At 50.5% G+C, this 15,403-nt stretch overlaps 4 protein-coding genes across 4 annotated transcripts; 1 reads left to right on the plus strand and 3 right to left on the minus strand.

Annotated features, from left to right (window-relative positions):
- Nucleotides 1-1,051: 1,051 nt before the first annotated feature.
- F5J12DRAFT_915311 (uncharacterized protein) lies at nt 1,052-2,652 on the minus strand (the record flags this gene model as incomplete). The annotated part of the gene is made up of 9 exons (XM_051749148.1): nt 1,052-1,162; nt 1,213-1,281; nt 1,331-1,488; nt 1,539-1,671; nt 1,721-1,733; nt 1,787-1,968; nt 2,027-2,112; nt 2,165-2,228; nt 2,284-2,652. The coding sequence occupies 9 exons, from the start codon at nt 2,650-2,652 to the stop codon at nt 1,052-1,054; spliced, it is 1,185 nt and encodes a 394-aa protein (XP_051595934.1).
- Nucleotides 2,653-4,285: 1,633 nt separating this feature from the next.
- On the minus strand, nt 4,286-6,450 carry F5J12DRAFT_785903 (uncharacterized protein; the record flags this gene model as incomplete). Its single annotated transcript, XM_051743327.1, has 13 exons — nt 4,286-4,453; nt 4,490-4,552; nt 4,603-4,778; nt 4,828-4,888; nt 4,943-5,066; nt 5,151-5,291; nt 5,349-5,539; nt 5,593-5,678; nt 5,729-5,792; nt 5,855-6,023; nt 6,124-6,197; nt 6,235-6,339; nt 6,373-6,450. The coding sequence occupies 13 exons, from the start codon at nt 6,448-6,450 to the stop codon at nt 4,286-4,288; spliced, it is 1,500 nt and encodes a 499-aa protein (XP_051595935.1).
- Nucleotides 6,451-7,394: 944 nt separating this feature from the next.
- Nucleotides 7,395-11,307, minus strand: F5J12DRAFT_962910 (uncharacterized protein; the record flags this gene model as incomplete). Its single annotated transcript, XM_051749961.1, has 7 exons — nt 7,395-9,001; nt 9,051-9,195; nt 9,248-9,447; nt 9,502-9,670; nt 9,717-9,836; nt 9,874-9,996; nt 10,048-11,307. 7 exons carry the CDS (start codon nt 11,305-11,307, stop codon nt 7,395-7,397), a joined length of 3,624 nt encoding a protein of 1,207 aa, XP_051595936.1.
- A 1,017-nt stretch (nt 11,308-12,324) lies between these two features.
- Nucleotides 12,325-14,477, plus strand: F5J12DRAFT_785905 (uncharacterized protein; the record flags this gene model as incomplete). The annotated part of the gene is made up of 12 exons (XM_051743328.1): nt 12,325-12,402; nt 12,436-12,540; nt 12,601-12,651; nt 12,762-12,920; nt 12,983-13,046; nt 13,097-13,182; nt 13,236-13,426; nt 13,484-13,624; nt 13,709-13,832; nt 13,887-13,947; nt 13,997-14,172; nt 14,223-14,477. 12 exons carry the CDS (start codon nt 12,325-12,327, stop codon nt 14,475-14,477), a joined length of 1,491 nt encoding a protein of 496 aa, XP_051595937.1.
- Nucleotides 14,478-15,403: the final 926 nt, after the last annotated feature.

Raw genomic sequence — 15,403 nt, forward strand, 5'->3', positions numbered from 1 at the left:
GCTGGATGCAAAAATGGTGCTTTGTTGCTCCAATTGAAAGACTCAAGGTTTGGGGGAACCAACAATGTAGCTTGCCCTTCATCCTATAGATAGTTTAGGGATGGAATGTTTGTGAGTAGCAAAGGACTTACCAATGCATGGCACCAGTCCAGTACCATGGCAGGTGAAAGGGGGATTGGCCCCACTGGCCCAACATAAGTCATTCCCTCATCATTCTCATGCTTGTACCAGCTCAGGAGTTTCATGCACCACTGGGCAAGGTGCATATCAAGGTCTGAGTGTTTCTGCTTTCCACTATCCTCACCAGATGAATTACTCTTGTCTCCAGAGCCATTGATAGTCAGAAGTTTCTTCACATGTTTCATATTGACATAGATCTTCATTGGGCCAGGGTGAATGCTACAAATCCTCTTGACCATATCCTTGTAGTCAACTTCATTATTGACATCAATCACATTACTGACAGCTTGGCTAAGGTAAAGCATGGTTAGCTCAGATTTACAGAGTGAGAAACAACTTACCTCCACACTTTGGGCAGTACAAACTTGAAGGTAAAATGTTTACTGCTTGAGACCCTATATTGTCTGTGACCATGCTTGTCCAGTACATGTTGTAGAAAATCAAGGTAGTTAGTATCATTGACAGCAAAAGTAAGCTCTTTTGTCTTCATTTTCCCTTCTCCTTTTTCTTGGGTCCATAGACAGAAAGCAAAATTGTGAAAGAATGTAATTTTTCTGCATCAGGAGTAGGGGATTGTGATGGCAATGACATGTTGAAAAACAAGTCTGCCATAGGGACAAAGTCTAAGTACATGCTTACAGTACACAATGTTACCATAGAGGTGGTTTCGGGGTCCTATCCCGGCTATATCCGAACAGACTAAACATCAAACGGATTTTCCACATCGTTTGGCAAACAGCTGTAACATTGATGATCATCGATCAACCATGGTACCGCGATAACAACGACGGGCACGGCCAGGTGTATATTGACTCGCTCAAGTTATTTACAAGTGACACTCGTCATACAGACTACATATTGTGAAGGACAGTTAGTCACCGAGTATGGCGACATCCTGGACATGAACATTGGTCTCAAACTCGTAAAGAGCGTCCGCAAGTGCCGTATATGTGGATGACATCGTCTTCAGTCGGATGCGGAACTGTAGATGGCAAGTTAGCCAGCATCCTCTGCGACGACGACGATACAAACCAATCTGACACGAGCACCTTTCGTTGCAGATGTAAGGTCAGTTTCGATCGCATTGATGTCCGCATGGATCTGTCCATGCAATGAGCCGAATGTCGCCGTACGATCAGAGGGCACCCACGAGCTGCCAAATTTTTCCAAACACTACCAGTTTTTCCTTGATCAGCTCCATGTCGGATTTCAGAGGGTCAAGGATAGTGTGGGCTTTACGCATCCCATCCAAGGAACATTGCCGTTCCACGAGTAGCTCTTGCTGCAGCTTCAACTCCTCTTTTTTCGCTATAGCAGGATTCTGTGAAGTGACGGACCGCTGCAAGTAGAAGACATACCGTTCACGTCCCGGACATCGGAAGCTATTCCCTCGCGTTGTTTATTAAACAGAGGGGGGCAGATTACACTGAGTGCAAGGACGCCTGCTCCGGCTATGCTGAGGCCTGCCTTGGAATTGGAACTGAGGAAAGCCTTGAACGAGGTCAGCGTTGTTTCCTTCGCAGCAGGCAATGTAATCGACCTTCTTCGTGAGTCTGGCATGGAAAATCAGTCCGATCAGTCACACGAATTTCACGGAGAGACGAACTCGGAGATCTCCCGTGTAAGTTTGTCGATGTTCGCCATTATCTCTTGGACTTCTTGCTCCAGTGCCTGACCGGAGGACAGCAAGCCCATCAAATCGTCCTGAAACTGCTTCACAGCTTCACGCAGATCGTAAAAGCTCTGGGAAAGATTTGCGGACTTCTTCTTCACATCTTCCTGCAGGTACTACATCATGAGGAGTATAAGTGAGGTACGCAAAATGGACGCTGGCGCATGCTGTTACCTGCCGATACGCCTCGATCTCTTCCTTCTTTTCGTCAAGTGTGACATCAGTTGCGGCCATCAGGTCCAAGAAATTGTCGGAGAAATCTAGTACGACAAATAAGATATCAAAGAGGGACAGGGGAAACGCCCCAACTACCTTTTGCAGTCGCGCGGGCATGACCGGCCACACGGCGGGACTCCCAAAGGAGGGTATTGTAAGTCTGTACACCACGGTAGGACAAGCATGAAGTCAACAGAGCGGTTCACCATACGTACCTTGTGATGAACGGACCATTCCGCGATGAATCTCTCCAAATCTTGCGCTTGCGTTGCAGTGACTCCTCTCAGGGCCTTCTGCAGGCCTTCGGCAATGTTCTTGAAGCATACTTCTATCGAATATGCAGAGTCTCCCAGATCTCTGACCGCCGTTCGGAGTTCTGACTTGGCTTGGGGAGAGTTGAGGATGTCATTGATCGTCGTCAGTGCTTCATGTTCAGTTGGATAAGGGGGAACGGGATCGCGGTCTTCAAGTGCAAGCTCTTCAAGTTTAAAAGACGAAATGGCTTTCTTCTTCGGGTGTCCGGTGTCGAACGTAAGGACTTCACCGTAAAATTGTAGACCACAGTCAAAGATGTCGGTAGACATAGTAAACAGGGGGGGAGGACGGGTGACCAATTTGATGGCCCACTTCGACAGTCCGAGTGATTTATAGGCTGGTACGCAGAAGGGAAAAACATAGCTGCATATGCCTATTGTGTGGAAGGACCTCGAGTACGCCACGCATTTCCGATATCATGACATAAGATGCTTCCGCATACACACACCGCATTGTGTGGCAGAGATTGCCCGACCAGTGCAGGGCAGACCATCCCATCTCGAACTCCGTATGGGATTGCAGACCCTGAGGAAATGTATGCACCGCACTCATCGGAAGCTGCCACGGTCCTCATTGGTTCCTAAATGTTAATAGTAAACGTCAACCTCACTTAGCGTTTGGGCATCGTCCACGTGGTATAGTTGCTCTCCCTTCTCTTCGTCACACTGGACGAAGATGCTGCCTGACTGGAAATACTTGCCAGTTCCAATGCCCTCGTTACCCTCCAGATCACGTATTGCTGTCGATCTGGCACCCTTACAAAAACCCTTTGACCCATTGTTCTATAGAATCCGGGGCTCTGTCCCACCGCAACCAGCAATCGGAAATGTGCTTGACCGCCAAGGATACTTCCGATCATCCAAATGCCACCGAGGACGTCTTCACAGCGTCGTAGAAACCTGCAGATTGCATCGTTTTCAGTGTATAAAAAAGACCCAAAACACATGCCAGATGCAAGTGACGAACCGATACGGTAACCACTTCATGCAGCCCTCGAGTGACTCCCGGTACATAGACGCGACGCGAGCTGTTCCTGTCAGGATGTGAAGGGAAGGAAGTGGGGGTTGTCCGAACATGCGTCCTCGTTTCTGTACCATGTCGTTCAGATTCCCGTCGGACGCACCAGCCATTAGACGCTCAGGATACGAGGTGGAAGTTTCCTATCGCTCCTAGCTGAAGGAAATGAGGGATGTCCGAACATGTGTCCCCGATCGTGTGCTACGCTGCATTCAAGCGATCTCGTTCATTTCCCATTAGACGCTTAACGTTCCTATGCATGTATCGGGATGTGAAGGGGTTCCCGATCATCGTTCTCCGCATCCTGGTATCGGGACAGCCTAACGGGAATTTGAATGAGGCCACTGGAAGGCAGTGTCAAGCGACCACCGTGTTGGCACCAGAATTCTGTGATTTCATCCGGAAAGTCCTGATACTATGATCAGCGCCAACTTTCAGGAGCTTCAATTCTCGGATTCTTTTTGCTCCACACGTTGCAACCTGCAGGGTTGCACGCTATCGAGGCGCTAAGTCAAGCAAGTTTCCAGTGGGTCGTTGCTTGCGATTGGTCATTCTACCTAACAAGCCCCGCACTCTATTAAACCATGGACCAAGGGTTTTCGTGTGTATATTCGGATGCTGAACGTGTGAACCCTGAAGCAAACCTAGGTGACTGTGGGGCAGTTTCGCCCACTATGTACCGCGAGTTTCAAGTTCCGTCTTTGCATGGGATTGCAGACCCTGACGAAATGCATGCGCCGCACTCGTCGGAAGCTACCAGTTCCTGAGATAAGCTCGACTGACGTTGGGTGCTCTCCACTTCACTTACGTGGGTTGCTTGTTCTTCTCAGCAACAAGGTATACGAACAAGACGTGAATTTCTGCCACGCTTCATATGTAGTTGAGCTACCGAAAACTATCAGCGCCTATCAAACATTGCTCGATGATGCGCGTCTCCCCTTCTCCTCGTTGCATCACATCTTTCAAGCTCTCGCATAACTGGCCAGTGCGGCACAGAGAGGACAATATGTGGCGCGCAAGGCAGCAACGTGATCCTGACATCGAAGTGGATGACTACCACCAAACTGAGAGAAAAATGGGTCGACTGACATGATCCACGCCTGCCAGGTTTGCGTTCACTAGTTCTATCAGCTCGAGGGATTCTTTGGTGAGCTTTCGCGAGAAGGTCAGTGGATGTTAGACGAGACCAGAAGTGATCGTACCAAATTGTAAACGTCGTTCAAACACGTAAGTTTACTGGAGAGCGAGCTCGTGTCACTTTTCAAGTTGTTGACGTCCTTCAATATGGCGGCACTCTTATCTATCGCACGATCGGTCGTGCGGAGAGCGTCCAGTCGAGCAGCAAGTTGCAGCGTCAGTGCCTCTTTGGCCCGTTCGGCTGGCATAGTATTTTGTAAGTTCCTTTCACCACCCACCCTTGGACCTACCTCCACCAGGCGCCTCTAAAATGTGTAACAAATTAGCGGTGCCTTCCTTGAGCGACGTGACCTGCAGAGGCAAGTGTAAGCCAACGACGAACGAGTGGAAAAGGACCTCGCATACAACCACTTCAACGGCACCGCCTGGTGACCCGTGCAAAATGCTCTTGCTTGCCAGGGCAGAGATGCGAAGGGCCTCGGAAGTCAGCGTGAACGTCAAGCCAGCCCCAGTACGCACGCCCATGCAACTGCGTGGGAGGATGTCATGTCAGGGGAGGATCGCACCACATCAAATGAAGCCCACAGGGTAGAAGGGATTCCGTTCTGCTGACAAGATTGCCTCATTCTCTGATACGCATCGGTAGCCAAGGTAGCGAAGGGCAGGACGGAGGTTGGCTACAGGAGCGGAGGTGAGATGCAGTGATCCGCACTGAAGGGGAAGACCACTCGCCAAGGGCAAGCTAGTTGGAGGCCTGAAAAGCGGTGGGAATTCAGTAGGGCAGAATTCAGCGGTGAACTTGACAATTCACCTGCCAGACCCCGATTCGCATCGAGAAATTTCTTTGTTCACCTCGTCGATTTCATGTCTCAGCGCTCTTTCCGCAGTTTGTGCATCTTCGAGCCGCTCGCGTATGGTGGTGGAGAAGTCGCCGAGCGCATCGCAGAGACTATCAAAGTCTTGTCCCATCCCGCAATCGATCTCGCTGCTCCCCTGCCAATACTGGGGACGATTCGTTCGCGACGAGAAAGCAAAACGTAAGGCGCGCTGCATACCTTGATCACAGCCTCCAGCTCTGTAACCTTCTCATCGTTGGTGACGTCCGCGTCCAACAAATAGGTCAACAGATCGCCGCAGAAGTCTGACCATCATCCGTCAACGGTTTAGAAATCCTTACCAAGAACACGTCACCTTTAGTCACAGCACCAGCTTTCGCCGCTGTCTCTCTCGACTTCCAAACAAGCTGCACGTAGCTCTGAAGGATGGCACGGCAGTTGTCAGCGATAGATGGAACGTAGCAAGAAATGGAAGGCCCACCTCGTGGAATTCTTTGAATTGATCGTTTGGATCAAGGGTAGTCTCCGAGAGAGCCCGTCTGATCTGTAGATATTTCTTGTCGATGCCATTCACCTCGCCAACCAAATCCGCAATCTCCTCCTTTAGCCCAGTGACATCTCTGTATTCCGGAGGGGAGTCCTGCCTCATTCTGAACCAAAAACTTGAGTAAGTGGAAACGCTAAGAGTTATCGACGATGGGTGGTCCGCTCGAAGCGACAAGTACCCCGAACGATCCAATCACTATAAACCCAACGGAAGACATCGTCCAGAACGACAACGACACCGCCGGGAACGCAGATCTGCAACATGCCGGAACTTGAAGCTTAAAGTTCGATCGAAATGCATTTGCCACGACACACATTAGCGGTGCGGAGCAAGATAGGACAATTGCAAATAATTCCGGGTGGCAGAATGCCATTCAGCACACTAAAGGTTTGTTCCATATCGATATGTAGAACATCGCGCTGGACGCCGATCAAGTAACAGCATCATCGCACTTTCGCACCACCCTTCCAGAAATCTACGTTGATCTGCTCAGGATGTGTTGGTGAGTGCCCATGAGAGGTCGGCTGCATGTTTGTCTTTTCCCAAATGGACTTGCGTGTATACTGCGTCGTCTGGTGAAGTCAATGCTATCGCCTCGTGTCGTCCATGCGTCCTGAGTACACGAGATTGTATGTGGCAATGTGGCCACGTCATGTTTCAAGTTCGACCGTCTCTCTTACCAACCTCCCCAACAGCATCCGCTCGAATCTGTTTCCTACGTGAATCAGACCGCTTACTCAGAACTGGGCATCCATCGACGAGTATTCCTGATGCGCCTAGTACGACAACAAACAAAACCGACATGATCAGCCAGTGTACACTGGTGAAAAAATTCCCACGCACACATTTTCCTCTTGAAAGATCTACTTGGCAACGGATGAGGAGTACAGCCTGACACTGCAAGTCACGTCGCATTCGAGTGTGACTGTGTCGTCGACACGTTTCATCAGTGTCAAGGTGATTAATCTCAGTGGCTTTAATACTGGTGAACACGAGTGAACGCCTGTAACACCAGGACTGCTGGTAGTTGAAACAAAGTTGAAAACAATGGACAAGGATGACTATGGTGATTGCCTTCCTCCCGATGGGGCATCGATTGCTATCCGAACACTGACCTCGACCTCGATTGTCAGTGAGAACGGACTCGGATATCATCGTACCTTGACAGGTTGATAGGGGATGCATGCGACGGTCATGAGCGCTCGTCGGGGGGCGAGAGCATGGACAGCATACGTGACGACGTCAGTAGGGTTCAATGCGTGGCATAAGGTACTCCTCGGACGGAAAACAATCTTGGAGAGCACTCAAAAAACCGAGTACGAGCAAGCCTCAGGTATTACATTAATTAGGGCTCCGCTTCAGTCGCCGTGTAACAAACAAACGAAAGGAGCACGAAAAAATACAAAAAGAAAAAACAACGGACAATGGACAATGGACGAAAGACAGAATAAGGCTTAAACCCCCCCGCTACACGTCACAGGATTTCCAAGACCTTCGTCCGAATATTCCTCGGGGTGATGTTAGTCCCGAGTCCCGAGACGACGATCTCCGTCTCTGTAGCGACCCTCTTGTACTCTCCATTCGGCTGCTGTACGAGAAGCAACGCATTGAACGGCTTTCCGAGGCGAGCAATCATTTCCAGTGCCTGGGTATAGCCGTCAACCCGAGGCGTCGGGGCAGCATGTAATGACGAGGGGGGCACAACTCCGTCCGAGTCAGAGTCAATGTCAGACTCCGAATCACCTCCCCAGGTAAACCCACTGCTCGGACCCCGGATGTAATGAATCCACGGATGCGCGAAGACGAATTTCTTTGGCTCGTTCACAGGGAGATTGTCCGTGGCCGTGAACTCCACTTGTCCAAGCCCTGATACCCAGGCACTATATAGGTTCTGATTGCCTCTGAGTATACAGAGGTATTTAACAGAGAAGACGATGCATGGAAGATGTAGGCATCGGGTCGCAAAACGGGCGGGTGAAAGAGAGTTGATCTGACGATAGATGCTCTGGGCTTCCCGCTGGGACAGCTTTTCGCGTAATTCCGCGATGCACCTTTTCATTTCTTCCCCTTCGAGTGGCGGAGGGTTGTGAAGAGTTTGGTTGTAAACAGAAATGGAGGCCGGCAGACAACTGTTGTATGACGATGACTTCCCTGACCATGCGAGCACGCTGACCTCGCCAGAGCGTGCGACAATCTCCTCCAGGAGATGTCCGAGAGCGTCAGGTCCTTCACCGTAGTGAGGCCTGATATCCGACTTGAATATGCCGATAAGAGAGTATGCGACATCTTCTTCGACCGTGGCATTGCGCGTCGAAGCAAGACGAAGTTTCTCGTGCACCCCGAGATCATTTGGAGAGAACGTGACGATCATTCCACAGGGAATCTTGATAGTGTCTGCCAGCTCTTGCATGATCTCCAGAGACTTCTTGTGGTTCGTGGCAGAAATGCCGAGGTATGGCTTCCACTCGGAGTCATAGAAGAAGATGAGTCTCGGTGACAGGAGTTCTTGCAAAGTCCAAGCACGCGTCATCCAGAAACTACGCGTGAGGTCCCCGGGCTTGGACGGATGCGCTACGCCGGCAAGGTACACGAGCGTGGCTGCTGAATTTGCATACCATTTGTACATAGATGTAAGAGATTGAACAAGGATGGAACTTGCGGACTTGTCGATGCAACATGTATCTGACCAGGCCCAATTATGACCAAGTCTGCGTGTCTCCAAGCAGAAATTGCGCAGCTTCTCATTTAGGGGCGTATCGGGAAGGTTCCACACGGATTTGACTACGTTGACGTCCCGGAATGACGGTTCGGTCCCCTGCCATGCATGCGAGAACATGACATATCCAAAAAACTTTGCAATTACCCGTAGGATCCGTTCCTTGTCCGCTTCTCTCGTCATGGATGAAACAAGCTCTTTGAACGACGAATCAGCCTTGAAGATACGTATCCGCTCAGGACCATCGCAGAGGCAGCCAGTGGTGATATCGATGACAACGAGGGGACAGTCTTTGAGGGTCTCGCGAATGACAGCGTCAATAGCCGCAATTGTCTCGGAAGGAGAAATGAAGTTCTTGCGCAGTTCTGTGAAACTGTCACTTACGGGTACTAGCTTCATACAGGAGGTACGTACGCCTGATTGCAGGGTCATTGGACTGTACGATCACGCGCAACATGGAGCTGAAAGTGTTGATTGCTTCATCATACTGTTTCGCTCCGTGAAGCGCCACATGCTTGGCCTCATAGCCCCAAGGGTCGGAGGGGTCCACTTTCACTGCCTACACAGCAACCGTAGGGAACCGACTCATACAAGAGGAATGCCATGCATACCTCGTTCGCATCCTGCAGTGCGTCCTCCCACAACCCTTTTGCTGCTCGAGCCCTGCTTTGCTTGATAAGCAGACCTGCAGGGCTTGGAGGACGGAGGGACAACGCAGTAGAGTACTGTGTTATTGCGTCGTCATGTTTTGCAGACTCAAAGGCTTCATCACCAAAATGTTCAAGTGTCGCAATGCATTTTTTGGTGAAATCTGATAACGGACATTAACGTGCACCTGAACCAGACTGGCGACTACAAGACATACCTGCAATCCAGTCGGTAGTTGCCTTGCTCCCATGGGTCTCCTCGTCTGATGTTCTGATGATGCTGAGGAGAATCTCCACGGCTTCGGCTGTACGTTCTTCAGCATAGAGATTTTCACATAGACGTCGCCGGGCGGCAATGTCCGGTCCATTGAAATCCCACCCAAATATCTCCATTGGGGGTTAGATTAATAGGTAGTAGCGACAGAAGACCTACGAGCGTGATCGTCTCTAGGGGTGGACATTTCCTGTCCTTTGTGACTAGATTCTTCGCATGTTCGATCGACCGTATTGCACGTCCGTAATTTCCTTCCTTCATACACATAACTCCCAGGACCTGGGGCATGAATCAGTGATGATGCCTCCATGTCTACATCACGCGAAGCACATGCCTGTGTGTAAAGGTAGATGGTATCGTCATCACTTGCTCTTGCAACAAGGTGATTTACACGTGTTATCACCTCTGCCTGATGTCCGGATTCGAACAAAAGGACAAACTGAAGATAACGTATATTCATTGTGAGAACGATCCAGAACACCTTACACACCTTCAGTAATAAGAGAAATCTGATGTCGTGCAGCTCGCAATCATGAAAGGCTAGGGCGAATGTGCATAGCGCACCCTCTCGATTGCCCTGGCCAAGTAGAGCAACCGCCATTGCAATATAGCCGATAGGTGATGGCTGAACCTGGAGGGACTTGAGGTGCATGGGAGTGAACAGGCGCATCGAGTAGTCAGAAAGAAAGCTCACTTCTTTAGCATCCCCCATGGCAGGCGCAAAGTGTTTTAAATGCGCTCTTATAAGAGCGCGGTTTGCTAGCGCGTAGTGGCTAGGACTTGAAGCACTCGCGATCTCCTTTGACAGGAGCATTTCGGTGTTTGTCGGGTTGTCCTGTGTCCACGATTTGAGGGTCTTGCCGGTCACTTGCACGAGCGGAAGCTGATAGGTATGGAATTGACCACGGATTAAAGCGTTACGCAGGAAAAACAATAGCGTGATGATTGTTAACGATGCGAGTGTCGTGAGTGGATGTGCACTTACACAATGACCGAAATACTCAGTGGGAAGGACATCTCCGAGATTATGAATCGTGATTTTCACGCCATCGAAGACGCATACGAGATACTCCCCACTTGGCGAGAGAGCAACGCAGTTGATGTCTACAGCGTGCGAGATAATGCCACTAATTTGCTTGTGGGACACGCAATCCCACAGCGAAACCGATGAACCCGCGGAACACGCAATGAATCTGCCATTGGATACTATAGAGACCATATCAGATTGGTTTGGATGGATGGACCATTTTGCGGACGAAGACTTGGAAAGGTCGAAGCAGGTGATTTTGCCTCTGCCTGCGACGAACAGTTGCTGGCTGTCAGATGACCAAACCAACGGCTGAGTGGCCGACAATGAACCGGTTGAACCCTCAAGACCTGAATCGAACAAGATGTCACCATTGTCGGCGCTGTAGACGCGGATACCGTGATCATACGAGGCGGTAGCAAGCCGACTGCCATCTGGGGAGAACTTGACACCAAGAACCCAATCATGTGGAAGGGGAGGAAGCAATCGTTTACCAGAGGTAATGCTGAATATCTTGGCGGTGTGGGCGTCCACAGTGGCAATTTTGCTACAGTCGCACGAGATATCGACCGCGAATACGCAATGCTCGTGTTCGGTAATCTCGAGCACTTTTTCATGAGTGGCCGCGTTCCAGATGATCGCCTTCTGTCCGATTTCCCCGGACACAATCCACCGGCCATCCTGAGAGACGACAATGGAATAAACATCACTACTTGCTTGCATGGTTGGACCCTGTTGCTGTCGATCTTTAATCTTCCATCGACGAATACCACCTTTGTCATCTCCTCCTACGACCTGGCTTCCGTCCACAAAGGTGACGGCGAGTATGTTTCTCTGAGATGCAGTTCCGGTGTGTTTCGCATCTTAACCACCACAGCGGATTGTCAGTAGGCCCGCCTCAGCTTCTGACTGCTGGTACGCACCCATCGTCGTCTCTGGCAAGCCCACCAACACAACTTACTCTGGAGTTTAGAAGGGAAAAGAATGATGACACCGTAGACTTATTCGCGGTACCCAATATATGATTCCTCAAGCTCCATAGCGGTATGGATTAGTTCGTTCAACCAAAGTCACATCGTGTTCTTCAAGATCTGGTAATCCCTGAACCTGATTAGGCTCCTCCAAGTTCCGGCGTTTTCAAATCTGCACGATGTCATCCGTGGGATGAGGGTTGGTGGAAACGTGCCGAACGAAGCGTGATCTACTTTAGGGACTATCCACTCCACGTATCACCCCACCAGACAAACCCTCGGGCTCCACCATATCCCCATGCTCGTTGATACCCTAAGGCCTTTACTTCCTGTCCCCAGGATCCGGATCCTGCCAACATGTTGCGGGCCCCAGACCACTTTCACTGGTTCCTTGGATACACAATAATGCGTTGGTATTATAGCATAATATCTTACTGGTGTGTACTCTGAAATGGGCCGCTCAAAGGGTTCGCTAGGGACGAGCTACGGTATCACGGACATTACATTATTCTCGCGTTGTTAGGTTCTGTGTGCCGTGGGAAGTATTCACGGGGCTGTGGTCACGGCGGATTTGAGCAGGGTGCCTCTGCTGGTCAAACTTACAGGTTTAGTAAATTTTAAACTCCAGCTGCGGATACTATACCGTCACATCCTTTGCCAAGTACCGTAGTCCAAGCAAGCCCTCGCTAACCACACGGCCTTCGTTAAAATATCTTGACTTCACCGAACGACGCAGTATACACACAAGTGCAGTTGGGAAGAGACAAACATGCAGCCGACCTCTCATGGGCACTCACCAACACATCCTGAGCAGATCAACGTAGATTTCTGGAAGGGTGGTGCGAAAGTGCGATGATGCTGTTACTTGATCGGTGTCCAGCGCGATGTTCTACATATCGATATGGAACAAACCTTTAGCGCGCTGAATGGCGTTCTGCCACCCGGAATTATTTGCAATTGTCCTATCTTGCTCCGCACCGCTAATGTGTGTCGTGGCAAATGCATTTCGATCGAACTTTAAGCTTCAAGTTCCGACATGTTGCAGATCTGCATTCCCGGCGGTGTCGTTGTCGTTCTGGACGATGTCTTCCGTTGGGTTTATAGTGATTGGATCGTTCGGGGTACTTGTCGCTTCGAGCGGACCACCCATCGTCGATAACTCTTAGCGTTTCCACTTACTCAAGTTTTTGGTTCAGAATGAGGCAGGACTCCCCTCCGGAATACAGAGATGTCACTGGGCTAAAGGAGGAGATTGCGGATTTGGTTGGCGAGGTGAATGGCATCGACAAGAAATATCTACAGATCAGACGGGCTCTCTCGGAGACTACCCTTGATCCAAACGATCAATTCAAAGAATTCCACGAGGTGGGCCTTCCATTTCTTGCTACGTTCCATCTATCGCTGACAACTGCCGTGCCATCCTTCAGAGCTACGTGCAGCTTGTTTGGAAGTCGAGAGAGACAGCGGCGAAAGCTGGTGCTGTGACTAAAGGTGACGTGTTCTTGGTAAGGATTTCTAAACCGTTGACGGATGATGGTCAGACTTCTGCGGCGATCTGTTGACCTATTTGTTGGACGCGGACGTCACCAACGATGAGAAGGTTACAGAGCTGGAGGCTGTGATCAAGGTATGCAGCGCGCCTTACGTTTTGCTTTCTCGTCGCGAACGAATCGTCCCCAGTATTGGCAGGGGAGCAGCGAGATCGATTGCGGGATGGGACAAGACTTTGATAGTCTCTGCGATGCGCTCGGCGACTTCTCCACCACCATACGCGAGCGGCTCGAAGATGCACAAACTGCGGAAAGAGCGCTGAGACATGAAATCGACGAGGTGAACAAAGAAATTTCTCGATGCGAATCGGGGTCTGGCAGGTGAATTGTCAAGTTCACCGCTGAATTCTGCCCTACTGAATTCCCACCGCTTTTCAGGCCTCCAACTAGCTTGCCCTTGGCGAGTGGTCTTCCCCTTCAGTGCGGATCACTGCATCTCACCTCCGCTCCTGTAGCCAACCTCCGTCCTGCCCTTCGCTACCTTGGCTACCGATGCGTATCAGAGAATGAGGCAATCTTGTCAGCAGAACGGAATCCCTTCTACCCTGTGGGCTTCATTTGATGTGGTGCGATCCTCCCCTGACATGACATCCTCCCACGCAGTTGCATGGGCGTGCGTACTGGGGCTGGCTTGACGTTCACGCTGACTTCCGAGGCCCTTCGCGTCTCTGCCCTGGCAAGCAAGAGCATTTTGCACGGGTCACCAGGCGGTGCCGTTGAAGTGGTTGTATGCGAGGTCCTTTTCCACTCGTTCGTCGTTGGCTTACACTTGCCTCTGCAGGTCACGTCGCTCAAGGAAGGCACCGCTAATTTGTTACACATTTTAGAGGCGCCTGGTGGAGGTAGGTCCAAGGGTGGGTGGTGAAAGGAACTTACAAAATACTATGCCAGCCGAACGGGCCAAAGAGGCACTGACGCTGCAACTTGCTGCTCGACTGGACGCTCTCCGCACGACCGATCGTGCGATAGATAAGAGTGCCGCCATATTGAAGGACGTCAACAACTTGAAAAGTGACACGAGCTCGCTCTCCAGTAAACTTACGTGTTTGAACGACGTTTACAATTTGGTACGATCACTTCTGGTATCGTCTAACATCCACTGACCTTCTCGCGAAAGCTCACCAAAGAATCCCTCGAGCTGATAGAACTAGTGAACTGCAAACCTGGCAGGCGTGGATCATGTCAGTCGACCCATTTTTCTCTCAGTGTGGTAGTAGTCATCCACTTCGATGTCAGGATCACGTTGCTGCCTTGCGCGCCACATATTGTCCTCTCTGTGCCGCACTGGCCAGTTATGCGAGAGCTTGAAAGACGTGATGCAACGAGGAGAAGGGGAGACGCGCATCATCGAGCAATGTTTGATAGGCGCTGATAGTTTTTCGGTAGCCCAACTACATATGAAGCGTGGCAGAAATTCACGTCTTGTTCGTATACCTTGTTGCTGAGAAGAACAAGCAACCCACGTAAGTGAAGTGGAGAGCACCCAACGTCAGTCGAGCTTATCTCAGGAACTGGTAGCTTCCGACGAGTGCGACGCATGCATTTCGTCAGGGTCTGCAATCCCATGCAAAGACGGAACTTGAAACTCGCGGTACATAGTGGGTGAAACTGCCCCACAGTCACCTAGGTTTGCTTCAGGGTTCACACGTTCAGCATCCAAATATACACACGAAAACCCTTGGTCCATGGTTTAATAGAGTGCGGGGCTTGTTAGGTAGAATGACCAATCGCAAGCAACGACCCACTGGAAACTTGCTTGACTTAGCGCCTCGATAGCGTGCAACCCTGCAGGTTGCAACGTGTGGAGCAAAAAGAATCCAAGAATTGAAGCTCCTGAAAGTTGGCGCTGATCATAGTATCAGGACTTTCCGGATGAAATCACAGAATTCTGGTGCCAACACGGTGGTCGCTTGACACTGCCTTCCAGTGGCCTCATTCAAATTCCCGTTAGGCTGTCCTGATACCAGGGTGCGGAGAACGATGATCGGGAACCCCTTCACATCCCGATACATGCATAGGAACATTAAGCGTCTAATGGGAAATGAACGAGATCGCTTGAATGCAGCGTAGCACACGATCGAGGACACATGTTCGGACATCCCTCATTTCCTTTGGCTAGGAGCAATAGGAAACTTCCACCTCGTATCCTGAGCGTCTAATGGCTGGTGCGTCCGACGGGAATCTGAACGACATGGTACAGAAACGAGGACGCATGTTCGGACAACCCCCACTTCCTTCCCTTCACATCCTGACAGGAACAGCTCGAGTCTATGTACCGGGAGTCACTCGAAGGCTGCG

The sequence above is a fragment of the Pisolithus orientalis genome, assembly GCF_024613125.1.
Source record: "Pisolithus orientalis strain OTSU chromosome Unknown F5J12scaffold_45, whole genome shotgun sequence".
NCBI lineage: Eukaryota > Fungi > Basidiomycota > Agaricomycetes > Boletales > Pisolithaceae > Pisolithus > Pisolithus orientalis.